Source organism: Piliocolobus tephrosceles, chromosome 4, assembly GCF_002776525.5.
Source record: "Piliocolobus tephrosceles isolate RC106 chromosome 4, ASM277652v3, whole genome shotgun sequence".
NCBI lineage: Eukaryota > Metazoa > Chordata > Mammalia > Primates > Cercopithecidae > Piliocolobus > Piliocolobus tephrosceles.
Window position 1 is genome coordinate 176,975,086 of NC_045437.1, and position 25,583 is coordinate 177,000,668.

General features: G+C 42.2%; 2 protein-coding genes and 1 pseudogene across 3 annotated transcripts in view; 1 reads left to right on the plus strand and 2 right to left on the minus strand.

Moving 5' to 3' along the window:
* REEP5 (receptor accessory protein 5) overlaps window positions 1-13,994 on the plus strand; it is a 46,653-nt gene extending 32,659 nt beyond the window's left edge. Inside the window, exons 4-5 of the mRNA XM_023197779.2 lie at window positions 3,185-3,353; window positions 11,636-13,994. Of these exons, the coding sequence (XP_023053547.1) occupies window positions 3,185-3,353; window positions 11,636-11,685 (219 nt within the window). The 3' untranslated portion in view covers window positions 11,686-13,994. The remainder of the gene's footprint in view (window positions 1-3,184; window positions 3,354-11,635) is intronic.
* Window positions 1-25,583, minus strand: part of SRP19 (signal recognition particle 19) — a 29,769-nt gene that overhangs the window by 1,595 nt on the left and 2,591 nt on the right. The window contains exons 3-5 of one of the 2 annotated variants that reach the window (XM_023197789.2): window positions 24,556-24,627; window positions 24,352-24,463; window positions 21,156-21,667 (exon numbers count right to left, since the gene is read on the minus strand). In XM_023197789.2, coding sequence (XP_023053557.1) covers window positions 21,534-21,667; window positions 24,352-24,463; window positions 24,556-24,627 — 318 coding nt within the window. In that variant the 3' untranslated portion in view covers window positions 21,156-21,533. Of the gene's footprint in view, window positions 1-21,155; window positions 21,668-24,351; window positions 24,464-24,555; window positions 24,628-25,583 lie in introns of those variants that run through there. The other variant, XM_023197800.2, reaches the window with a different exon arrangement.
* Window positions 3,353-7,562, minus strand: LOC111530603 (annotated as a pseudogene).

A 25,583-nucleotide genomic window follows, 5' to 3' on the forward strand; every position in this document is an offset into this window, starting at 1 on the left:
CTGTATTCTTACTAATTTCTAGGTTGTTTTATATATCTTTTTTTTTTTTGTCTTTTTGAGACAGAGTCTTGCTCTCTCACCAAGTCTGGATTGCAGTAGTGGTATCACAGCTCACAGCAGTCTCGACCTCCCAAGCTCAAGCCACCCTCTGGCCTCAGCCTCCCAGGAGGACCACAGGCACACGCTACCAAGCCTGGCTAATTTAAAATTATTTTCTTTTTTTTTTGTGGCCGGGTGCAGTGGCTCACACCTGTAATCCCAGCACTTTGGGAGGCCAATGGGGGCGGATCATTTGAGGTCAGGAGTTCAAGACCAGCCTGACCAACATAGTGAAACCTTGTCTCTACTAAAAATAGAAAAATTAGCCAGGCATGGTGGTGTATGTCTGTAGTCCCAGCTACTTGGGAGGCTGAGACAGGAGAATCGCTTGAATCTGGGAGGCGGAGGTTGCAGTGAGTTGAGATTGTGCCACGGAACTCCAGCCTGGGTGAGAGAGAGCAAGACTCTGTCTCAAAAAAAAAAAAAAAAATTTTTTTTTTTTTTTTTTCCCATAGAGATGGGGTCTCCCTATGTTACACAGGCTAGTCTCAAAACTCCTGGGCTCAAGTGATCCTCCAACCTCAGTCTCCCAAAATGCTGGGATTACAGGTGTGAGCCTGGCTAGTATATCAATTTCTGATGGAAATGTTAAAATCTATGATTGCAGATTGTGTCCATTTGTCTATATAATTCTGACTTACATTTACATATTTTAAAGCCATATTTGAAAGCTATCTATAGCTAAATATAAAATATATAATTATAAAAAATATTATATTACAAACATACAAAGCTATATATAATTTACATATTTCAAAGGTATATACAAGTTCAGGAATTTTAATATTCTTGCTGAATTGCTTTCCTTCATTATCATTCTATTTACTTATTTTACCTTAAGCAATTTGTATGTATTAATATTACTAATGAGCTATTCTGGGAGTTGGTGTTTGTCTGATGTATCTTTCCCATAACTTTATTTTCAGTGTTCCTGTTGGGTTTTGTTGTAGGTATGTTTCTTAAGCATACAGCTATAGTTTTGGGGTTTTATAAAAAATTTAGTCCTATAGTCTCTGGGTTTTGTTTTGTTTTTGAGATGAGCTCTTGCTGTGTTGCCCAGGATGATCTCTGCTTTAGTCTGCTCTCATGCTGCTAATAAAGACATACCCGAGAATGGGCAATTTATGAAGGAAAGAGGTTTAATTGACTCACAGTTCCACGTGGCTGTGGAGGCCTCACAATCACGGTGGAAGATGATGGAAAAGCAAAGGGATGTCTTACATGGCAGTGGCAGGCCTTGTAAAACCATCAGGTCTCGTGGGACTTATTCACTACCACGAGAACAGCGTGGCAGGAAACCACCCCCATGATTCAGTTATCTCTCACCTCGTCCTTTCCACAACACATGGGAATTATGGGAGCTACAGTACAGGATGAGATTTGGGTGGAGACACAACCAAACCATGTCAGTCTCCAACTCCTAGGCTCAAACAGTCCTTGCACCTTGGTCTCCCAAGTCACTGGAACTACAGGTGCATGCCACCATGCCCAGCAAGTCTCTGTCTTAAAAACACTTGTGCATCTGTAACAAATTTTAATTCACAAAGGTTATATTTCAAGAGTTACTTTTTACTGTAGTTAAGGTAAGGGGAGCCTGGGCAACACTGTGAGACTTGGTCTCTACAAAAAAAAAGTTATAAAAATTTAGCCAGGCCTGGTGGTTCATGCCTGCAGTTAGTCCTAGCTACTTGGGAGGCTGAGGTGGGAAAACTGTTTGAACCCAGGAGTTCAAGGCTGCAGTAAGCCATGTTCATGCCACTGCACTCCAGCCTGGGTGACAGAGCAAGACTCTCAAAAATAATAATCTGGAGATATTAATTTGTTGAGAACTTGGGTTTTGTTTTTTATTTTGAGTGTAGTACAAGTTCAGAGTGTAGTACAAGTTCAAAGTGTAGTATAAATGTCTCAGAGCCAACATGGTGCTGTTGGAGTGAGCTATTTGTGCATTTTAAACTAAAAGTCTGTCGTTACTGTTAGCCTTTTATCAGCTTTGTATCTCTAAAACACTTGAAAGACTGTCTTAGAAAGGCATCATAGCTTGTTGATTATCAGAGTACATCCCTTGGTTTGGAATCATAAGGACTAAGCCTTTTAAATTTAAAGCATGATAAATTAAGATGTTTTTACTTTAAGGAGAAGATGTAAAAAAATACTGATTTGGAATCTCTCTGTAAGTGACTTCTGTTTTTTTTTGTAGAGTCACCTAGGCTGTGTGAAATAAAATGTGGTTAAAATCTTTTAAACTAAAATAACTCAGCATGTTGTTTATTAAACTTTCTAGGGAAATGGGCAGTTTACTCTGAATATTTCCTTTCCTTCTTTTTTTTTTTTCCTTTTTATCTTAAAAAGGAGTAAATTGCATGGATGACTTGAAGCGGCAAGCTGGTATTATTTGAATAAACAGTAGAAAATTTTTGGACACAAATAGTGTAAAAATCCTTATTTAAGTAATTAGGGCAGAAATTTGTCAATTAAAAAAAAATCTCAATGGCAAAGTAGAGCTGTAAAGAAGGAGTTAGGAATAATAACTACATTTAAGATGAAAGATGAAGAACAGCTGTAAAGATTTCTTGAAGGCTAAAGATCTACCCAAAAACTGAGGTTCCACCAAAGGAAGAATTCAAGAATGGACAAGGTATTTTTTCTATAATAGGATGAACAAATTTGATAAATTTACCAAGGTAAGCCTACCAAGCACAAGCCTCCTAGATATTAGGCTTATCTGGATAGGGCTTTATGCATGCAGATAAGCACTGTATTTTCTTAAATTGATTTCTAAGAGTTATGATTAATAAAAGCCTCTTACAACTATATACTAAAAAGTGGTCCAAGTTAGGAAGATGGTTAAGCTCCTGGACGTGGTGTGTTTTACCCTTTGTTTTTTAGTCTCAGCTTTTCCTTACCAGCTTATTACTCATCATGTTTTTTTCATCTAAAGAAAGCCCACCTTTAACCTGCAGAAAACACTGGTAATGCCTTTGGAGAAAATACCAGAGGCATTTCCCATCCCCATAGTAAAAGACTGTGTATTCTCAGAATGTGCCCCTCCACCCTCCTGTTACCGATGCTGGCTCTTATTCTGCAGTGTGGCTTCCTGTTGTGGTGCATGGCCCCGAGCCCTTCTAATGGGGCTGAACTGCTCTACAAGCGCATCATCCGCCCTTTCTTCCTGAAGCACGAGTCCCAGATGGACAGTGTGGTCAAGGACCTTAAAGACAAGGCCAAAGAGACTGCAGATGCCATCACTAAAGAAGGTAAGACTCAGGAACAACATGGTCCCACATGTGAGGGGAGATGTGACACACTGGGCTCAAATAACAGGCTTCCTGGCCTTCTTGTCTTATCAGCACCCCTCAGGCAAATGCCACCGTTACTCTGGGATTTCTTTACAAAGTCTGCCTATTGAGAACACTTACAGTTCTCAACTTTTCCCAAGACTCTTCCTCCATGCCACATTTAATGTAGCATTGAGTCAGAACATTAGGGAAAATGACTTTCCATGGTAGGCAGTGATTTTAGAGAATCACCTATATTGATATGTAAGTACATCTCTTCTAATTGTTTATTTAATTTTTTTGCATTATACTTTTTAATTATATAGGTAGTTTTAAATAAATGGAGAAAGCACCTTTCAAAAGCTATACTAGCAGGAAACAATTCCATCAAGCATTTACACAGTCAATTTCTATAATTTTACAAAAAATTCTTGATCTTTACTTGAACTGTACATGAGGGGAAAAGATCTCTCTCAGGTAGGTGTTCTCTCCACTTGCAGAAGCCAACTAAACAACCTAAAACTACAGGCAAGCCTGGGATGCCAAAAAGGGGGAGGAGAATGATAAACAGCCATTCATGAATTCCATGTCTACTCTAAAACACTCTCTAATCACCCTCACATAACAAATATTTAGGGCAAACTACCACTCTTCAGAAAATGTACAACCTCAAAAGCTGTAGTTCTGAATTATAGTAACATATCGAATACCTTGGACTGCTGCATGCCAAAAGACAATACTTGGGGTTCTCTATGACATTGGAACAGATAAACATGTTAAGGGAATTCTCTAGGACTGTAGATTCTCTGGCCTTTGGAATGAAGCACATGCAGGCTTCTCTGCTATCCTTCAGGCAGTGTAATAGTCAGGAAAAGGGCAACAGTATTAGATCACCCCTTAGACACTAACCAGCTGAGGAAAGAGTTCATTGGCCAGTCTCCTCCTTAGAATGCTTTGCACCAAGTGGAGAGGCCATGTTTGCGAAGGGGAAAGGGGAGCCCTCGTACCCACAGTCACTGTAAACATCCAGCAGACAGGAAGAAGGCTTTGGGCCGTGGCTGGATGAAAGTAGACTGGAGATACCCTGGTCGCATACCCTGTGGAATGAAGTCATCTTCCAGAGTCTTCCTTCACCGACACCACGAATCCCGGCTGATCTTTCTCTGAGAGGCTGAGAGGTGCTTCCTTGATTTTCACTACCACATGAGCTTGACTCTCTGTCTCAGACTACGGGCTCGGCATTATGTAGTCAAAACTAATTAGTTCATTAACAGCTTCAAGCTTGGCTGACAGTGTCCCCACTGACAGAGAAAGGGAGGCTGGTTAGGAATTGGGTCCTTCTGAGTAGGCCCCTGGGAGCTGCTCCAGGCTGGCAGACTCTGGGGAAGGACATTTGAAGAACACCACTGGTGGAAGTTGTCCAGAATGCCCAACAGGATGTCATACTGGGAAGGTAGTTGGTGTTTACTTCCAACCCCACCACAACTAACTTCTACCCTCATCTTGCCTAGGTAGGGATGTCAAGCATCAAATAGATGGAATTAACTTGGCTTTCGCCTCCTCTTCAGTAACCAGGGCCTCCATCCCCAAGTGCTGCCTTCACTCACGGTTCTCAACTGTGAGTCCATGCATTTTCTCGTGTGAAAGCTGATTGTCTAGCAAAAGTTTTTGGTTCTGTTCTAAATCTACCACTTGCTGTTTCAGGTCACTCATTTGAGCTTGCCTTCTGTCTCTGGCAGTTTGAGCTGCCAACCCTGTTTATCAGTGTCCTCCTCAGCACCTTCTCCTTGGGGTTCCCCACCCCCACACAGCACTCACATCTCCTGGCTGGCTCCTCTCTGGGCCGGCACCATGAGCAGCAGGGCCTGGCTGGCCAGGGCTGTAGCAGCCGGGTGACCAGACAGAAGCAGCCCAATTCAGTTCAGGTTGATCGGTTCAGTATGCTGTTCAATTTTTGTTATGGGTACAAAAGAATGTCCACTCTCAGCTCTGATTAATTCACTCAATAAATATTTATTTATTGGGGTGTTTAATATGTGCCAAGCGTGTTTATAACACTGGCAGTGAACCAGCAAACCAGAGACCATACTCCTTGAATTAATGAAGTTTATAGTCTAGTTGAGAGACAGGCAGTAAAATTGAAAATTAGATGGTATATTTAGCAGATAATATAGGGAAAAAATAAGTAGAAAGATGGGGGGGCCAAGGACTGGAGGGATGCTTATGATTTTAAATAGAGACATTTAGGAAACCTATACGAGAAGGCTCTACTGAATCAGACTCGATAGCAGTAAAGGAATCAGGAACAGTGACTCAGCCTGTAATCCCAACGCTTTGGGAGGCCAAGGTAGGAGGATCACTTGAGGCCAGGAGTTTGAGACCAGCTTGTTTGTGACGGGGTCTCCTATGGAGACCCGCTCTCTACAAAAGTTAAAAAATTAGCCGGACATTGTGACGCAAGCCTGTAGTCCCAGCTACTCAGGAGGCTGAAGTAGGAGGATCACTTGGGCCCACGTCAAGGCTGCAAGTGAGCTGTGCCACTCTAGCCTGGGTAACAAAGCAAAACCCTGTCCCCCTAAAAAAAAGAGAGAGAGAGAAAAAAAATGGTAAACGAAAGAACCATGGGGAATCATACTCCAGAATGAGCTGCATATGCAGAAGTCCTGAGGTGGGAGCATCGGAAGAAGTGATCTAGAGAGGTGCAGGAGGAGATGAGGTAGGAGAGGTTGCGGGTGACAGGCCACTGGAAAGGTTTTGGCTTCTACTCTGTGTGAGATGTGGAGGTATTGGGGAATTTTAACCAGAGGAGCGAAATGATCTGTCCTGTTTTAACAAGATGCCTGTGGCCACTGTATTAGGAACAGACTGAAGGGGGGTAAGGGAGGAAACTGGGAGAATAGTTAAAAGGTTTTTGCAGTGAACTGACTGAAGATGACGATGGTGGCTTGGTTCTTTGTGTAGCAGTAGGAGGTAAGTAGTATCAGATTCTTGATGTATTTCAAAGGCAGAAGTAATGGGATTTGCTTATGGATTGGGCATGGGTCAGAAGGGTTAAGGACAAGGACAAGCTTTTTAGCCTGAACAAATGGAAGGATAAAATTGCCACTGAGCTGGAGATGACTGGGTAGGTTTTGTTGGGGTGGGAGGTTGTGGCGGGTTGGGGGGATATGGAATTCAGTCCTGGACATTTGTTTGAGGTGTCTGTTCGATACCTACAAGGATCAAATAGCTAGTTGGATACAGGTGTCAAGAGTTCAAGAAACAGGTCTGGACTGGAGATATAAATTTGGGGGCCACAGGCTTATACATATTAAACATGAGACTGGATGAGATCATGAAGGTAGTGTAGTTAGGAAAGAGGAGGTCCAAAGACTTAACGCTGGGGAGTCTAAGGTTTAGAGACTGGAGAGATGAGAAGCAACCAGCAAAGCAGACTGATAAGGAGTGGCCAGTTGAGGTAGCAGGAAAACCACGGGCATGTGGTATCTTTGGGTCCAAGAACAGAAAGTGTTTCAAAGAGAAGTGATCTATCATGTTACGTGCTGTCGACAGGTCAAGTAAGATAAGGACTGAGAAATGAGCAGATTGAGCAATGAGGAAGGTACTAGTGATTTTGATAACACAGATTTTGTGGAGTGGTATCAAACTCCTCATTGCAGTGGATTTGAGAGAATGAGAGAAAAGGGATGAGAGAATATAGATCTTTCTTTTGAGAAATTTCCTGCAAAGGGGAGCAGAAGAATGGGACTATAACTGGAAGAAGGAATTAGGGTCCTGAAATTTATTTAAAAGTTTTTTTCTTAAGGTAGGAGAAACAAAGCCTGTTTGAAAATTAATGGGAATAATTCAACAGAGCAAAAAATGATGACAGGAGCGAGAGGGTGAATTGCTGGAGCTCTGTCCTTGACCAGGGAAGGATCCAGTATACAGCAGAGGGACTGGTCAGAAGAGCTGGAAGTTTATGGTAACAGCAGGGAAATCAGGGTTTATGGTATGCTGTGAGCACACGGGACCATGGGAGCCTACAGAAGTGACATTGTTTCAGATATCTCAGTAAGGTAGGAAGAAAGAAGGCCAATTGAGAGACGATAGGGAAAGAGACAATGGAAAGAGAATGTATGAAATAGTTGGGAAGGAGAGGGACTGCTCAACTTTTTCTGTGAAGGGCCAGATAACAAATTTTTTTTTTTTGAGACGGAGTCTCGCTCTGTCGCCCGGGCTGGAGTGCTGTGGCCGAATCTCAGCTCACTGCAAGCTCCGCCTCCCGGGTTTACGCCATTCTCCTGCCTCAGCCTCCCGAGTAGCTGGGACTACAGACGCCACCACCTCGCCCGGCTAGTTCTTTGTATTTTTTAGTAGAGACGGGGTTTCACCGGATAACAAATGTTTTCATGGCTGTCAGGTCTCTGTTGCAGCTACTCTCCTCTGCCATTGTAGTGTGAAAGCAGCCATGGACACTACATGAGTGAGTGTGGCTGCAGTGTGCCGGCCCCTCTAGGACAGTCGGAGAGTAAATGGACTGGAACAATGTCCTGTGACTGCCAGGCAGTGTTAAAGGCATGCTTGAGATTTGTGTTCATGAATCTACAGTGAAACCAGTTCTTGTTTATGTTGCCCTCCAGCCACACTCAGCTCCATGGGCACAGCTGCAGAGTGGGTGGAGAGTTGTGTCAAGGTTGTGATTTCCAGCAACTATGAAGTGAGAGTGGGACTGTGGAGTGGTTAATGCTGGACAATGGAATTTAACCTGAGTAAGGTGGGAAGTGGTGGTGGAAGAACTCTGAATCAGGATAATAGCAGGAATACTCCATCATCATTTACAATGAGCAAAAAAAGGGGGGTGGGAGCTCACTACAAAGATAAAAGTGCACTACAAAGATGATGGTGGGTGAGTGGGATGCTTAATACAAGATTATGGAGGGACTGCAGTATTGGTACTAACAGGTATCCTGGGAGCCAGTGCCACATGTAGGGTGGAATATAAGGGTTATTGGAGGGGAGGAACTAAGAGGTCAGGATATTAGAAGATCACGTATGTCTACATGGATATTAAAATCATCAATAATTAACATAGGAGTAGTAGGTCAGGTGCAGTGGTCACACCTGTAATCCCAGCACTTTGAGAGGCCAAGGTGGGTAGACTGCTTGAGCTCAGGAGTTTGAGACCAGCCTGAGCAACATGGTGAAACCCAATCTCTACAAAAAAAAAAAAAAAAAACCCACAAAAATTAGCCAGATGTGGTGATGCGTACCAGTGTCCCAGCTACTCAGGAGGCTGAGGTGGGAGGATCACCTGAGCCTGGGAGGTCGAGGCTGCAGTGAGCTGAGATGGCATCACCGCACTCCAGCCTGGATGACAGAGTGAGACCCTGTCTCTAAATAAATAAATAAATAAATAATAGTAGTGTTAGAAAGGAACATTAAGTTAGGAGCTACAATCTTCAAGAAATAAGACAGAGTAGCCCAAGAGTCAGGGATGACAGGGAAAAGGAAGGCTACTTGATAATATAATCTGAAGATGAGATTCTGAAAGTGGCAATGAAGAACAAAAACAATACCTACCAGATCCATTTGTACTAGGGTCATGGGAGGAAAGAGACAGCCACCACTTGAGAAAGCAATGTCCTCAGAGCACACTAAGAGCAAGAAGGTAAAGGAAACATTCGGAGGAATGAGTCAGGATATAGATTTTGCCGATGATGGGTTTTGAGTTCCAGAGGGACTCAAGGGTTTTAGAAATTGGAGAAAGGTTTTTGCTTTTTTTTTTTTAGAGCTCTGTGGTAGTTAGACATGGGAGTTGAGAGGAAGACTGACCATGGGGAAGTAAAATCCCAAGAGAGTTCTCCAGCAGCACTGATGCCCCAGAGGTGGCATGTTCCCCATTTCTCCCTCACATACCTCTCTTCTCTGGACTCCTATTTTTGGGTATACAAATCCAGTCTACTTCAGTATGTTTTAGGTATTTTCTAACTTGTAGCCTTAACAACCTCCCACTTTAGGATTGCCAGCTTTCTTTTTTTTTTGAACAGTCTCACTCCTCAGGCTGGAGTGCAGTGGCATGATCTCGGCTCACTGCAGCCTCCACCTTCCAGGTTCAAGGGATTCTCCTGCCTCAGCCTCCCGAGTAGCAGCAATTACAGGCGTGGGCCACCACACCCAGCTGATATTTGTATTTTCAGTAGAGACACGGTTATGCCATGTTGGCCAGGCTGGTTTCAAACTCCTGGCCTTAAGTGATCCACCCACCTCAACCTCTCAAAGTGCTGGGATTACAGGCGTGAGCCACCAAGCCCAGCCAGGATTGCCAGCTTCTTTTTAAGAGCTTTCTTTTCTTCTCCCTTCCCTTAGCCTAATCAGCAACCTGTGGTGATGTCATTTCTGTCTACTTCACCCACATTTCTTAGCCTCTTGGTTCTCTTAGATATCAATACTTAAAATCCAATCTTACTTTGGTATGATACATTCCTAAATAGGGGCATGAGAATTACAGTAAGTTAGGAGGAATTTACATGCTGATACATTTTAGACTTTTCTCAAAGCTTTTGGATTAACTAGGAATTTTTTTACAAAGGGTTAGTTAAGGGAAGGACTAGTTTCTCCTTTGCTGTGAACTTGGTTGGGTAATTTTAATTGAGCAAAGGGAGAGCAGCTGTCAGGCAGCTGGTGGACAAGAAGCGACTCCTTGGCTCTCATCACTAAGACTGGGCTCCATCAAGAACAGCTGCAGATTGTAAAATCTCACAGGGGGCCCTGGAGGCTTCCAGACAACCCCTTTCCCCTCCATCTCACACACTGCACTGGTTCTTATAGCACATTTCCAGCCACTTGGTAATTAGAAAGCGGAAGGCTTGGTCTCCTGCAGACGTAAGAAAATATATTTTTCTTTTTTTTCTCTAGAGACGGGCTCTCACTGTGTTTTGGCCAGGGTGATCTCAAACTCCTGGCTTCAAGGAATATTCCTACCTCAGCCTCTCAAAGTTCTAGGATTATAGATGTGAGCCACCACATCTGGACAGAATATTTTCTTGATGAATGTAGTGTCTTGTCACCAACTCAAAGACTTAGAGCAAACTCTTCTCATAGGAGAGAATGGTGGCACAGTAAGAGTATAAATACAGATTTTAAAAACAATTTAGTATAACAATTTATATAGCATTCGTGTTGCATTAGGTATTTTAACTAGAGATGGGCTTTTAAATTTTTTTTAAAATAGAGGTGAGGGGTGGGGGTCTCACCATTCATATTGGCCAGGCTGGTCTCAAATTCCTGGCCTCAAGTGATCTTCCCACTTCAGCCTTCCAAAGTGCTGGGATTACAGGCATGAGTCATTATGCCTGGCTGAGATTTAAAGTATACGGAAACACATAGGTTATATGGAAATACTATGTATGCCATTCTGTTTCAGGGCTTGAGCACTCACAGATTTTGGTATCTGTAGGGTTCCTAGAACTAATCTCCTCTCCCCCCGTCCCTCCCCTCCCAAACACATGTATCAAGGGATGACTAGGCCGGGTGCGGTGGCTCAAGCCTGTCATCCCAGCACTTTGGGAGGCCGAGACGGGCGGATCACGAGGTCAGGAGATCGAGACCATCCTGGCTAACATGGTGAAATCCCGTCTCTACTAAAAAATACAAAAAACTAGCCGGGCGAGGTGGCGGGCGCCTGTAGTCCCAGCTACTCCGGAGGCTGAGGCAGGAGAATGGCGGGAACCCGGGAGGCGGAGCTTGCAGTGAGCTGAGATCCGGCCACTGCACTCCAGCCTGGGCGACAGAGCGAGACTCCGTCTCAAAAAAAAAAAAAAAAAAACGGATGACTATATTTCTAGTGCTAGGAATGAGGACTTCTGTGATTTGTCACCATGGGATAAATATGATGACCTAGTTGTCATCAGATAATATTTTATTGATAAGTGAAATCTTACAGGCAAGCACATAGATACAAACTAGAATCTGAATACTACTCTTAAGGAATTTCTGCTTCTTTTAATGCTTAAAGGAGAACAGAGGGCAGACAGTTTAGGTGACACTGTCAAACAAGGGGCTAGGCTAGATGACCTTCAAGTATTTTGCTCAAGTATTTAGGATTTGTGCTCTAAGAGGTACCCTCTCCATTTCCTGGAAACCCTCTTAGCCCAGACCACAAACCCCAACATGATCGCACCTGAACATGAGTCATCCAAATTTTGTTATCTAGCAGCTACATTAGGCACAAAGCTTGCATTTCAAAGAGCTTTGATATGTATTTCTTTCCCTCCTAACAGCCAAGAAAGCCACCGTGAATTTACTGGGTGAAGAAAAGAAGAGCACCTAAACCAGACTGGATGGAAACTTCCTGCCCTCTCTGTACCTTCCTCCTAGAGCTTGATGTTATATTAGGGACCGTGGTATAATTATTTTAATAATGTTGCCTTGAAAACATTTTTGATAAAGATTGGAATGTGTTGTAAGTTTGTTTGCTTACTTTTACTGTCTATATACATAGGGAGCATTTTAAACTTAATGCAGTGGGCAGTGTCCAAGTTTTTGGAAAATGTATTTTGCCTCTGGGTAGGAAAAGATGTATGTTACTATCCTGCAGGAAATATAAACTTAAAATAAAATTATATACCCCACAGGCTGTGTACTTTACTGGGCTCTCCCTGCATGCATTTTCTCTGTAGTTACACTTAGGATAATCTTTATGGTTCTACTTCATGTAATGTACAATTTTATATAATCCTGAAATGTTTTTAATGTATTTGTGCACATGTACATATGGAAATGTTACTGACTACAACATGCATCATGCTCATGGGGGGGGAGGAGGGGAAGGTTGTATGTGCCATTTGTAACTTCTGTACAGTAAGACCACCTGCAAAAGCTGGAGGAGCCATTGTGCTGGTGTGTGGTCTACTAAATAACACTTTAGGAAATATGTGATTAATATGCAAATGAACAAAGTGAGAAATAAAATCGAATGGAGATTGGCCTGGTTGTTTCCTTAGTATATGGCATATGAATACGAGGATAGCTTTGTAAAGCAGTTAGTCACTCTAGTGGTAAATCAGGAAATTTACACACACACATCAGTAACCTATAACTGTCAGTTCCCTGAAGAACTAGTAATACTGTCTTATCTACTTATAAACTTTACATATTTGTCTACTGTCAAGATGCTACAATGGAAACCATTTCTGGTTTTATCTTCAAAGCGGAGAAACATGTTGATTTAGTCTTCTTTCCCAATCTTCTTTTTTAAACAAGTTTAAGGAACTTCTGAAGATTTGTCCACCTCTGATTACATGTATGTTCTTGTTTATATCATTAGCAACAACATGCTAAGGACGACATCTAGCTCTTAGAGTAATTCTGGGAGAATGGAAGGAAGTATAACCCATAATCTGCTTGGCAATAGTTAAGTCAATCTATATTCAGTTTTTCTCTGGCCTTTAAGGTCAAACACAAGAGGCTTCCCTAGTTTACAAGTCAGAGTCACTTGTAGTCCATTTAAATGCCTTCATCCGTATTCTTTGTGTTGATAAACTGCACATGACTACATAGTAAGTACAGAACAATAAAGTTGAAATGGATGTCTCCATTGATCTGCCAAATCGTTAGAGCAATTTGTCTGGACTAGAAAATCTGAGTTTTAAACCATACTGTTAAGAGTCCTTTTGAATTAAACTAGACTAAAACAAGTGTATAACTAAACTAACAAGATTAAATATCCAGCCAGTACAGTATTTTTTAAGGCAAATAAAGATGATTAGCTCACCTTGAGAAAACAGGTAAGATCATAACGATATCTCATGATGTAAAAAATATTAAAGATACCAATACTAAGGGACAGTATCACTCTAATATAATATGGATCAGAGCATTTATTTTGGGGAGGCAAACTGGTGATTACTGGCATTTTATTAAACTTAAAACTTTGTAGAAAGCAAACAAAATTGTTCCTGGGAGAAAAATCACTTTTAGATTGAAAAACATTTTTTTACGTACCTAGGAGTATTTAAATCCTTTTCCCATAAATAAAAGTGCAATTTTCGGTGGCAGAATGAAAATTAGCAACTTCTAGCATATAGACTATATAATCAGATTGACAGCATATAGAATATCTTATCAGACAAGATGACTATTGCTCATAATGACTTACAGGCTAAAATTAGTTTAAAAATACTATATTCTGAATGCAATTTTTTTGTTCCCTTGAGACCAGAATTTAACTGTTCTTGGCAGTCTAAGTGAAAATGTTAACAGCAGGAGAAGTTATGAATTGAGCAGTTCTGTCACATGATTTCCCAAATGAAACACTACCTTGGCTAGAGTTTGCAAAAACTAACTGAGCCTGTGTCTGGCTAGAAAACAAGAGTTTACTTGAATGTGACTACTGTTTCAAAGGTATGTAGTTACAGAATTCCTACCAAACAGCTTAAATTCTTTAAGAAAGAATTGCTGCAGCAGTTATTCCCTTACCGGAAGGCTTCAATCATTTGGATTAACAACTGCTAATCTGGGGAAGAGTCTTCTACCCACAGCTGAATAAAATGAGCACACCCTTCACCCTGTTACCACCTACCCTTAAGATGTGATACACTGAATGGAAATAGATACAAATAAAATTCACTTCTCATTTAACTGTTATATTTCATTTTATTTTGTGGGGCTTTCTTCCTAACCCAGAATTATTTAAGCAAAGTTTTAAAATACAGATAAATGAGCCATAAACACTGTTCTTTATTAACTCTATTCCTCACATGGCTTGTAGTTTTCTCCTGATGGTTCTTGCCTACCAGAGGAAAAGACCTGCCCTAAAGAAAACATACCAACTCAAAAAGTTTCTACCAATAATTAGCACTACATTTAAAGGAAACTGAATCCACTGTTGTGTTTTTTTTTCCCACCTATGTATTGCGTTACACACAAAGAAGTCTCCTATGACTTAAGATGGTGTATTGCAGGCATCTTAATGTAGTAAACTTTGAGACGGAGTCTCGCTCTGTCCCCCAGGCTGGAGTGCAGTGGCCGGATCTCAGCTCACTGCAAGCTCCGCCTCCCAGGTTCACGCCATTCTCCTGCCTCAGCCTCCCGAGTAGCTGGGACTACAGGTGCCCGCCACCTCGCCCGGCTAGTTTTTTGTATTTTTTAGTAGAGACGGGGTTTCACCGTGTTAGCCAGGATGGTCTGGATCTCCTGACCTCGTGATCCGCCTGCCTCGGCCTCCCAAAGTGCTGGGATCACAGGCGTGAGCCACCATGCCTGGCCTTGATGTAGTAAACTTTTCACATGTGCCTCCAAATTATGCTGTACTTGTTTTCAGAAGAGATCAAGAAAAGGAGTACTTGAGATTTTGATAAAAATACTCACTTCTGGCCTATTGGACCTGCAATCCCAGCACTTTGGGAGGCCGAGGTGGGCGGACTCCTTGAGTGCATGAGTTCAAGACTAGCCTGGGCCACAAGGTGAGACCCTATCTCTACAAAAAATACGAAAAAATTAGCTGGGGGTGGTGGAGCATGCCCGTAGTCCCAGCTACTCAGGAGGCTGAGGTGGGAGGACTTGAGCCCGGAGGTCAAGGCTGCAGTGAGCCAAGATGGTGCCAGTGCACTCCAGCCTGGGCGACAGGGCCAGACCCTGTCTCAAAAAACAAAAAACAAAAAAACAAAACCTACTTCTGAAGGTGTGCGTTGGTCCACAGGGTTTCCAACATCTGCTTTTTGATGTCTACATGTCTAGAATTATGGTGTTTAGAATAACACAGGTACATTTCAGATCTTTACCCATCAAATATTACAGTTCTATATAGCATGGCTGGAAAGTAAACATATTTGGGAATGACATTAAAAGTTTTCCTGGCTCACTGCTAGAACACTAACTCTCAAAATCTTACAACATATACACTTAGGAGTTTCCTTGGTTAGAATGATGCTTCCTAAAAACTTTGGTGTGGGCCAGGCGCGGTGGCTCATGCCTGTAATCCCAGCACTTTGGGAGGCCAAGGTGGGTGGCTCAACTGAGATCAGGAGTTCGAGACCAGCCTGGCCAAAATGGTGAAACCCTGTCTCTACTAAACACAAAAAATTAGCTGGGTGTGGTGGTGCATTCCTGTAATCCCAGCTACTTGGGAGGCTGAGGCAGGAGAATGGCTTGAACCTGGGAGACAGAGGTTGCAGTGAGCCAAGATCACACCATTTGCACTCTAGCCTGGGAAACAAGAGCGAAACTCCATTTCCAAAAAAAAAAATTGGTGTGCATCAGAACTGATGGAGGATGGGGATGGAGAGGAGTGTTGTTAAAATAGGTTACTGTCCTCTAAGATTCTCATTCAGGAAGTCGGGGGTGGGGCTGAAAGTTTTGCATTTTTAAACAGCCCAGGCAATGTGGGTCCAGGAACTGCACTTTAAGATAAAACCACTGGGTTAGGTAAATGCTATCTTTGTATCTTAATACACAGAGGTTTCCAGACCTGGCTGAACATTGGAATCATCTGAGGACCTTTTCAAAAATGATCTCTGCCTCCTCTAACAAAGTGCTGATTTAATTAGTCTACCACAGTATCCAGGTGCCAGTATGCTTTAACAACTCTGTAGGTGATCCTGGTATGGAGCCAGGGTTAAGAACCACTGGTAGAGACTAGTAATGAGGGCAAGACTCTTCCTTTGTTGGCCAGGCTGGTCTCAAACTCCTGGGCTCAGCCACCATATCCAGCCACTCTGAACTTTTGTGGTTTTTTTGTTTTTTGAGACAGGGACTCACTCTGTCACCCAGGCTGGAGTGCAGTGGCACGATCACAACTCTCTGCAGCCTCAATCTCCTGGGCTCAAGCGATTCTCCCGCCTCAGCTTCCAGAGTAGCTAGAACTACAGGTATGTGCCACCAGGCCCATCTAATTTTTTATTTTTTTTTGTAGAGAGGGAGCCTTCCTATGTTGCCCAGGCTGGTCTTGAAGTCCTGGGCTCAAGTGGTCTTCTTGCCTCAGTCTCCCAAAGTGCTGAGATTACAGGTGTGAGCCACAGCACCCAGGCCAGATCTCAACTTATAATCAGCCTTTTGATCCTTCTATCTTAAACACCAGCAACCAAAACAAAGCTACTTAACATGATAGGGATCAAAATAAAAACAGAAGGAAAGAAAAGGAACTTGGAAACAAGAAGACTATAAATCTCACCTTCTGAGAAATAAATTATATCCATGAACTGAGAACAGAATGCTAGAAAAAGGAAACATGCAAATTACAAGAGCTTAAAGTTGTTAAAAAGAAGGGCGGACGCGGTGGCTCACACCTGTAATCTCAGCACTTTGGGAGGCCAAGGCAGGCAGATCACCTGAGGTTGGGAGCTCGAGACCTGCCTGACCAACATGGAGAAACCCTGTCTCTACTAAAAATACAAAAATTAGCCAGGCATGGTGGTGCATGCCTGTTATCCCAGCTACTTGGGAGGCTGAGGCAGGAGAATCGCTTGAACCCAGGAGGCAGAGGTTGCGGTGAACTGAGATTGGGCCACTGCACTCCAACCTGGGTGACAGTGTGAAACTCCACCTCCAAAAAAAAAAAAAAAAAAAAAAAAGAATCATTTGGGGATCTCATTAAACACATTTGAATTCTAGGCTGTGGCCAGAGATACTGCATTTATCACAATCTTTCACCAGAGGCCAGTGCTGCTGGTCCTTAAACCACACTTTTAGTAGCAAGTGTACGACGTGGCTGAGCTGTGAACAGAATGTATAATAATGGAAACTCTGAATAGTGGTTAAATTATGAAATACATTGGTAGACTGGTAGGACAGGAAGACAGGAACTATGCAAGCACATGGTAGAGAAGGAAAACTAAATCCTCTTCTTCTACAGATGGAAGTTAATGCCTAAAACAGAAACACACTATTAAAACTACCTGGCTTTTATATATAATTTTGATAACAGATTCCTTAAGGAGTGAGTACAGGATGTGAACACAGTTTATAAATACAAAAAGTACTTCAACATCTACATTAAGATTCCTTTTTTTTTTTTTGAGACGGAGTCTTGCTCTGTTGCCCAGGCTGGAGTGCAATGGCCAGATCTCAGCTCACTGCAAGCTCCGCCTCCCGGGTTTACACCATTCTCCTGCCTCAGCCTTCCAAGCAGCTGGGACTACAGGAAGATTCCCTTTTTCAGCTAGGTGTGGTGGCATGCACCTCTAGTCCCAGCCACTTGAGAGGCTTGCTTGAGCCCAGGAGTATGAGAACAGCCTAGGTGAAATCGTGCAGTGGCACGATTTCAGCTCACTGCAACCTCCATTTCCCAGGGTTCAAGTGATTCTCCTGCCTCAGCCTCCCAAGTAGCAGGTGCCTGCCACTGCACCCGGCTAATTTATGTAGTTTTTAGTAAAAATGGGGTTTCACCATGTTGGCCAGGCTGGTCTTGACCTACTGACCTCGTGATACACCACGCCTGGCGAATTTCTATTCATTTTTTAAGTTACCCAGTCTGTGGTGTTCTGTTACAGCAACATAGAACACTAAGATTTCAGAATTACTGCTGTAACAATATATTGCTGTTTCTTCACATTACTGCAATTGGTGCAATCAGTGAACTTTTTTTTCTTTTTTCTTTTGGCCAGTTGTTAAGTGAAAACTGTAATCTTTCTAAAACAGACAAAAAAAATTTTTTTTTGAATCAGGTCTCTCTTTTTCACCCAGGCTAAAGTGCAGTGGCACAATCACGGCTCAGTGCAGCCTCAACCTCCCAGCCTCAAGTGATCCTCCCACCTCAGCCTCCTAAGTATAAAAGTTTGTAATTTCAAAAAATTTTTTTAGAGGCCAGGTGTGGTGCGGCTCATGCCTGTAATCTCAGCACTTTGGGAGGCCGAGGCGAGCCTATCACGCGCAGTCAGGAGTTCGACACCAGCCTGGCAAACATGGTGAAACCCTGTCTCTACCAAAAATACAAAATTAGCCAGGCAGGGTGGTGGTGCTTGAAATTGGGCGGCAGAGATTGCAGTGAGCTGAGATCACGCCACTGCACACCAGCCTGGGCAATGTGTATTTGGCTCATGATTAGGAGCTGGGAAATCCAAGAGCATGGCACCAGTATATGGCAAGGGTCTTTGATGCTGCGTGATCGCATGGTGGAAGGTGAGAGGACAAAGAGGGTGTGCTCAGGAGAGCAAAAGAAAAATTTGGCTGAACTCCGTTTTATAACAAACCCACTCCTGAGATAGTAACATTAATCCATTCCTGAGGGCTGAGCCCCCATGGCCCAATCACCTCCCAAAGGTTCCACCTCTCAATAACATCACAATGGCAATTAAATTTCAACACGCATTTTGGAGGGGACATTCAAAATATAGCACTGACAATCCTTATTGCCCCAAAACTAAACCACTTCCAGATTTCAACTATCTTTCTGTGACAAATCTTTTAAGTTGGCTACCACAGTACACTTTTTTTTTTTTGAGACAGGGTCCAGCTCTGCTGAGTGGAATAGCATGATCACTGCTCACTGCAGCCTCACCTCCAGAGCTCAAACAATCCTCCCACCTCAGCCTCCCAAGTAGCTAAGACTACAGGCAAGTACCACCATGCCCAGCTAATTCTTTTATTTTTTGTAGAGACTCACTATGGTGCCCAGGTTGGTCTCAAATTCCTGGACTCCAGTGATCCTCCTGCCTCAGCCTCCCAAGGTGCCGGGATTACGGGTGTGAGCCACTGTACCTGGCCCAGTATGCGTTCTCAACTACTTTCTTCCTTAGCTGCCTTGGCTGTCAGGACTGAAAAAGCTATGTAGTCACCCCTCATCTGTGGTTTCACTTCTGTTGTTTCAGTTACCTTGGTCCCAAAACAGGTGAGTATAGCACAATATTTTGAGAGAGACTGACAATTTCCACATACCTTTTATTACAGTATATTGTTATAATTGTTCTATTTTATTGTTAATCTGTTACTGTGTCCAATTTATAAACTATCATAGGTATGTATTAACCCATTCTCACACTGCTATGAAGAAATATCCAAAACTGGGCAATATTTAAAGGAAACAGGTTTAATTGACTCACAGTTCCGCATTGCTGGGGAGGCCTCAGGAAACTTACAAACATGGCAGAAGGCAAAGGAGAAGCAGGCACCTTCACAGGGCAGCAAGATGGAGTGACTGCAAGCAGGGGAAATGCCAGGCACTTATAAAACCAACAGATCTTATAAGACTCATTATCTCAAGAACATCACAGGGGAAATTGCCCCCATGATCCGAGTATCTCCACCTAGTCCCACCCTTAACACATAGGGATTTGGGGATTATAATTCAAGATGAGATTTTGGGTGGGGCCGCAGATAACCATACCAGGTATATATGAATAGGCAAAAACATAGTATATATATGGTTCAGTACTATCTGCTGTTTCAGGGATCCAGTCAGAGTTTTGGAATGCATCCCCCAAGGATAAGGAGGACTGCTGTGTTCACTTTCTCAGCCTCCTTTGCAGCTAGAGATGGACATGTCACAGTTCTCAACAACGAAACTAAGTGAAAGCCTGCTGGGAGAAATTTTGAGAAATCTCATGCCTATGGTCTCAGCAACTTGGGAGGCTGAGGTGGGAGAACTACTTGCCAGAAATGGCTGGCACAGTTACCTTTACTTCCTGCCTTGCACTCACGTAAATACCAGCCCTTTTACAAGCAGGAACGACAATCATAAAGGTGTTAGAAATATGTCATGAACAGTGGAGCGGAAAAATACAAAAAAGGTATCACTGAGAGCTAAACCAATAACCACAGCAACCTCACTTGGATTTAACATATGAGACAAAAATCTCCTGCTTAAGTCCCTCATTGTTTTGTCACACAGCAAACACATTCCCTTGTTGTGTTACACAGCCAAACACACCCACTTTCTCAAAGAAGGCTGCTCTGAATTATGTTTTACACATACTCCCCACTCCCCAGGATTTATAAGTCAAATATGTAAACTCTTATACTATTATGTTCACTATAAAACAGAAATTGTTAAGAGTTAAAAAAAAAAAAAAAAGTCAACAGGCCAGCTGGCTCATGCCTGTAATCCCAGCACTTTGGGAGGCTGAGGCAGGCAGATCAACTGAGGTCAGGAGTTCAAGACCAGCCTGACCAACACGGAGAAACCCCTTCTCTACTAAAAATACAAAAGTAGCTGGGCGTGGTGGTGCATGCCTGTAATCCCAGCTACTAGGGAGGTTAAGGCAGAAGAATCACTTGAACCTGAACCTGGGATGCGGAGGTTGTGGTGAGCTGAGATTGCGCCACTGCACTCCAGCCTGGGCGAGTGAAACTCTGTCTCAAAAAAAAAAAAGCACACACTTAAAGAAAATGGAATTTACTGAAAATAAGAGGTAGCTTGCAGAATTCAAGGAAGAGCCAAACCAGGCCTCAGAAAGAACAGCAATCAGGATAGCTCAAAACCACTACTTTCAGAAACTGCTCTGAAATAAATTCAGGAGCACCAACCCAATTTAGTTTCTTGAAGGAAAGTGTACCTCAAGGTGCTGAAATACAGTTAATTTCAGAACTCCCATGAAAATCATGTTCTTAAACCTACAAAATAAGCAAATTTAAAGCTTAAAATCCAGGACTTTCCATGTCAAAACAAGAATTGAATGATTTGATTACAGTAACAGATTAAAATATGATCTACAGACTGGCTTTTTACAGACTCCCGTCCCCCCACCCATAAGAGGACCTACCACTTTCTTCCAGTTTTAGACTCACACTATGGAAACTTTCACTTCGTATTTTACTCTTAATTACCTCTCCTCTCCTAGCATTCCTTCATAAGCAAAAGTTGCAAAAGTCAGTTTCAAATTTTATTTCATTAACTTAAAAGGTGGACAAAATGTTTATTTTAAATCGAATTGAAATTTATCTGAAACAAGTAACTCATTTCAAGTAACTTATTGTACAGTCCATTGTCCATTTAAAAATATTCTTTCTTCAAAAAAAACTGCATTGAAAGACAAAGAAATTCCTTTATACGGCATAAAAGCGAGATGCAAACTTCTGACGTAAATTTGTTTCACTGTCAACTCCGATGATAAAGATGAGAGGCACAAGCGTTCACAGTTCAGTTAAATGATGCAAACAAAAAGCTTCTGTTTCCCTCTGATACAAATCAGAAGTCTCCATTCATGTCTCTTACAGTAGTACCACATACTTGATGCTGATACTAGGTTACTTCTTTTTCTTTCCTTTCCCTTTTTTACTTCCCTCTCCTTGTTGAAGACTTTGGTCAGCACCTCCTGCTTTTTGTGTCCTTGTTTTTAGTTTAGGTATCATTTCTGCTGCATACAACATTACTGACTTACCTAGGAACCAGAAGTTAGGCTTAGTGTATAATCTGAGAAATAAGACATAAAAAGTCATCAACTTGAATATCACAAAGTGTAAGAAACTATCACATCAAGAAAATGGAAAATAATTTTTTTAAAAAAATCAAAAATCAATGACTGAAGACACTGACTAGCTCAAGTGTGGGGAAATGTACTGAGAGTGAGAATAATGCTGAAAATATTTAAATGAATCAAATCCAAAGGCAAACACTAAGTATGAAAAAAAAATTTTGGTCTTGGTCCTAGCAATTAGCTTGAAGATCTAAGGAGTATCCAAATACACCTCAGGTAGGAAACAGAGTCAGAATATCATTGTATCTTAAGACACTGAAATACAGGGTTTTCTCAGACTTACAACAAAAAACAGTATCATCAAGCCAGAAGAGATCCGACGGGTAAGATCAGATGATCTACACTTACATGCATTCCTGCTCTGCACACCAACAACTAGCTACCTTCACCCAAAACAGACCAAGCTCCTCAGCTTTGCTTTCTTTTTACTATTTTACTTGGGTCTTACTGGAAATAGGAAGTGACATGTTCTCACCACAATTTCTACCCCTATTTTATCTACTAGTTAATTACAAGTTTTTGTTTGTTTTTGGTTTTTTGTATAATATATCTCAAAAAGGAGGAGAGAAAAGGAGGAGAAAAAACATATCAGAATATACTATCACCCCTTAGTCACAACCTGAAGCATCTAGCAATACCTACCAATCCTGATGAGTTTTAGTGTATAAAAAAAATCTATTTTAGGCTGAGCCCAGTGTATCATGTCTGTCATCTCAGCTCTTTGGGAGGCTGAGGCAGGAGGATCACTTGTGTCCACGAGTTTGAGACTGGCTTAGGAAACATAGCAAAACCCCATCTCTAGAAAAAACAAAAAATCATGCGTATTCTCAGCTACTTGGGAGGCTGAGGTGCGAGGGTTGCTTGAGCCCAAGAGGTCAAGACTGCAGTGTGTTAGCCGGGCGTGGTGGCTCACGCCAACACTTTGGGAGGCCGGGGCGGACAGATCACCTGAGGTCGGGAGCTCGAGACCAGCTTGACCAAGATAGAGAAACTCCATCTCTACTAAAAATACAAAATCAGCCGGGTGTGGTGGCTCATGCCTGTAATCAATCCCAGCTACTCGGGAGGCTGAGGCAGAAGAATCACTTGAACCTGGGAGGCAGAGGTTGCAGTGAGCCAAGATCACACCATTGCACCGTAGCCTGGGCAACAAGAGCGAAACTCTGTCTCAAAGAAAAAAAGAAAAAGACTGCAGTGTGCCATAATCGTGCCACTGCACTCAACCTGGATGACAGAGTGAGTCCTTGTCTTTAAAAATAAAAGTTCAAACATGCTGGCTGGGTATGGTGGCTAACGCCTGTAATCTCAGCATTTTGGGATCTCCTCAAGACGGGAAAATTGCTTGAGGCCAGGAGTTTGAAATTAGACTGGGCAAACATAGTGAGACCCTTGTCTCTCTATTTTTAAAAAATCAGGCCGGGTGCAGTGGCTCATGCCTGTAATCCCAGGACTCCGGGAGGTCCAAGGTGGGCAGATCATGAGGTCAAGATATCGAGATCACCCTGGCCAACATGGTGAAACCCCGTCTCTACCCAAAATACAAAAGTTAGCTGGGTGTGGTGGCACATGCCTGTAGTCCCAGCTACTCGGGAGGCTGAGGCAGGAGAATCACTTGAACCAGGGAGTCGGGGGTTGCAGTGAGCCAAGATCATACCACTGCACTCCAGCCAGAGCGAGACTCTGTCTCAAAAACAAAAACAAAAACAAAACAAAAAAATCAAACAAGTTGTCAGTTTGTCTGACAATTTCACTGTTTTTAAGTAAATTTAATGGGAGAGTTCAACTAAACTGAGGGGATTATTAAACTGAAAGAAAAAAGTAATAGCTCTGTTTTAAAAAATTAAAATTCTCAGAGATGAAAATTCAGAAAAATAAATAACATGTAAACAAAAACTTATCTTCCTAATACTCAGAACTAACATTCTGTTATACTGATGTCAGTTTGGTTACTGTTTTTCATGAAATAAAACCCTAGAGATGATGCAACAGTCTTCTATGACCATCAACTCCTGTGTTTCTACCCTCTACCCTGCTCACCATCAGGTGACTACTGTCTCCAGAGTGAGTGTTTCCTTACACAGCATTTCAAAAAAAATACCAACAAACAACACTGCATATGCATCTATCAATAAACAGTAATATTTTGTCTTTAAATTTACCTAAGTGGTACCATATCATGCATATCTCTTGCTTTTTTCAGTCCATATTGCTTTTTGGATTTATTAATGATAGAATAATTAGATATTAACAGTCCTCAAGGACCTCTAGGATCTGAAATGGCAATTAACATCCAACAATTTAATAATTTTATAGTCTTAACATGGGAGCAATGACAGACTTCCAGAGGTTTATAAAATGTTCACACAATAATTTTTTGGAAAAATGTTTAGTGGGTCTCATTACATTTTCAAAGAGGTCGTTCACCTCAAAGAAATTATAACTACTGCTTCTCTTCATGAGCAGTAGTCGTCTTTAAATTAATCTTCGGAATGCAAACTGTGACTTTCACCTCTCCGTTTTAGAACCTTTCCTGTGTTGCATAGGAGAAACCTATCCCTGAGTCCCACTGACGAATTTAAAAAGCTTACGTGATGGGAACTGCACAAGGCAGAGGCTGCCGTCTTCCTGTTTGAGCTGGACCCGGACTCTGCCTCTGTATTGGACATCACGATTCCATTCTCTAGAGTACATTTTATTTTTCTAACATAAACGAAACAAAAGGAAAACAGGGCTTAAGAAAGTTATTACATCAATTAGATGAGTATGGAAAACAGTGAAGAACCATGTCATACCTCAAGAAATACGTTAAGTCCAACTGCTGAACATACATCTTGAATCTCTGTAGCTGTAGGATTTTCAACAGCCTGACAGTTAAAAACATAAACACTAAATATATTTGCTTTAAGTGGACATTGCCATAATGCTGGGTAAATAATTTCAAATATCATAATCAAACAAGTACCAAAACCCTAGGTTTCCTTTTTCATTAAGTACAGATGCTTCCACTGTAATTTTTAAAATTCCTAGGAATAACACTAATGCATACCTGTGTGCCCATCTCCCCTCCAACAGAATATAAACTTCTGAGGGCAGGGGCTTTGTTTTGTTAACCAGTGTATTCCCCAGCACCTAGCATGGTACTCTGAACATAGTAGGTGCCCAGTGATTACTGACTGCTTAAACAATTACACATACAAACACTTTAGAAAACTGCTAGTATCTATTAAAGCTGAATATCTGCATTCTTTATGGCCCTGCAATTCCATTCCCAGATGCGTTCTACAAAATATGTTCACTAAAAGACAACTATTTATAATAGCCTCAAACTATTAATAGAAACAATCCAATTTTCCATCCAGAGTAGAAAGGGCCAGGTGTGGTGGCCCACAACTGTAATCCCAGCACTTTGGGAGGCCAAGGTAGGCAGATCACTTCAGTTCAGGAGTTTGAGACCAGCCTGGGCAACATGGAGAAATCCCATTGCTGCAAAAAAATACAAAAATAGCCGGACATGGTGGCATGTGCCTGTAGTCCCAGCTCCTCAGAAGGCTGAGGCTGGAGGATGGCTTGAGTCCGGGAGGTGGAGCCTGCAGTGCGCTGAGACTACACCGCCGCACTCCAGCCTGGGTGACAGAGCCAGACCCTGTCTCTTAAAAAAACAAACAAAAAAGAAGGTAGAAAAGACTCTAGTATATTCACACAATGCAATACTATAGAGGAGACAGGGCAGTAGTTTTGAGCAGGGAAATTCTGCCCTCAGGCTCCCTACCCTACCCACACGCAAAAGACATCTAGCAATGCTTGGAGACATTTTTGATTG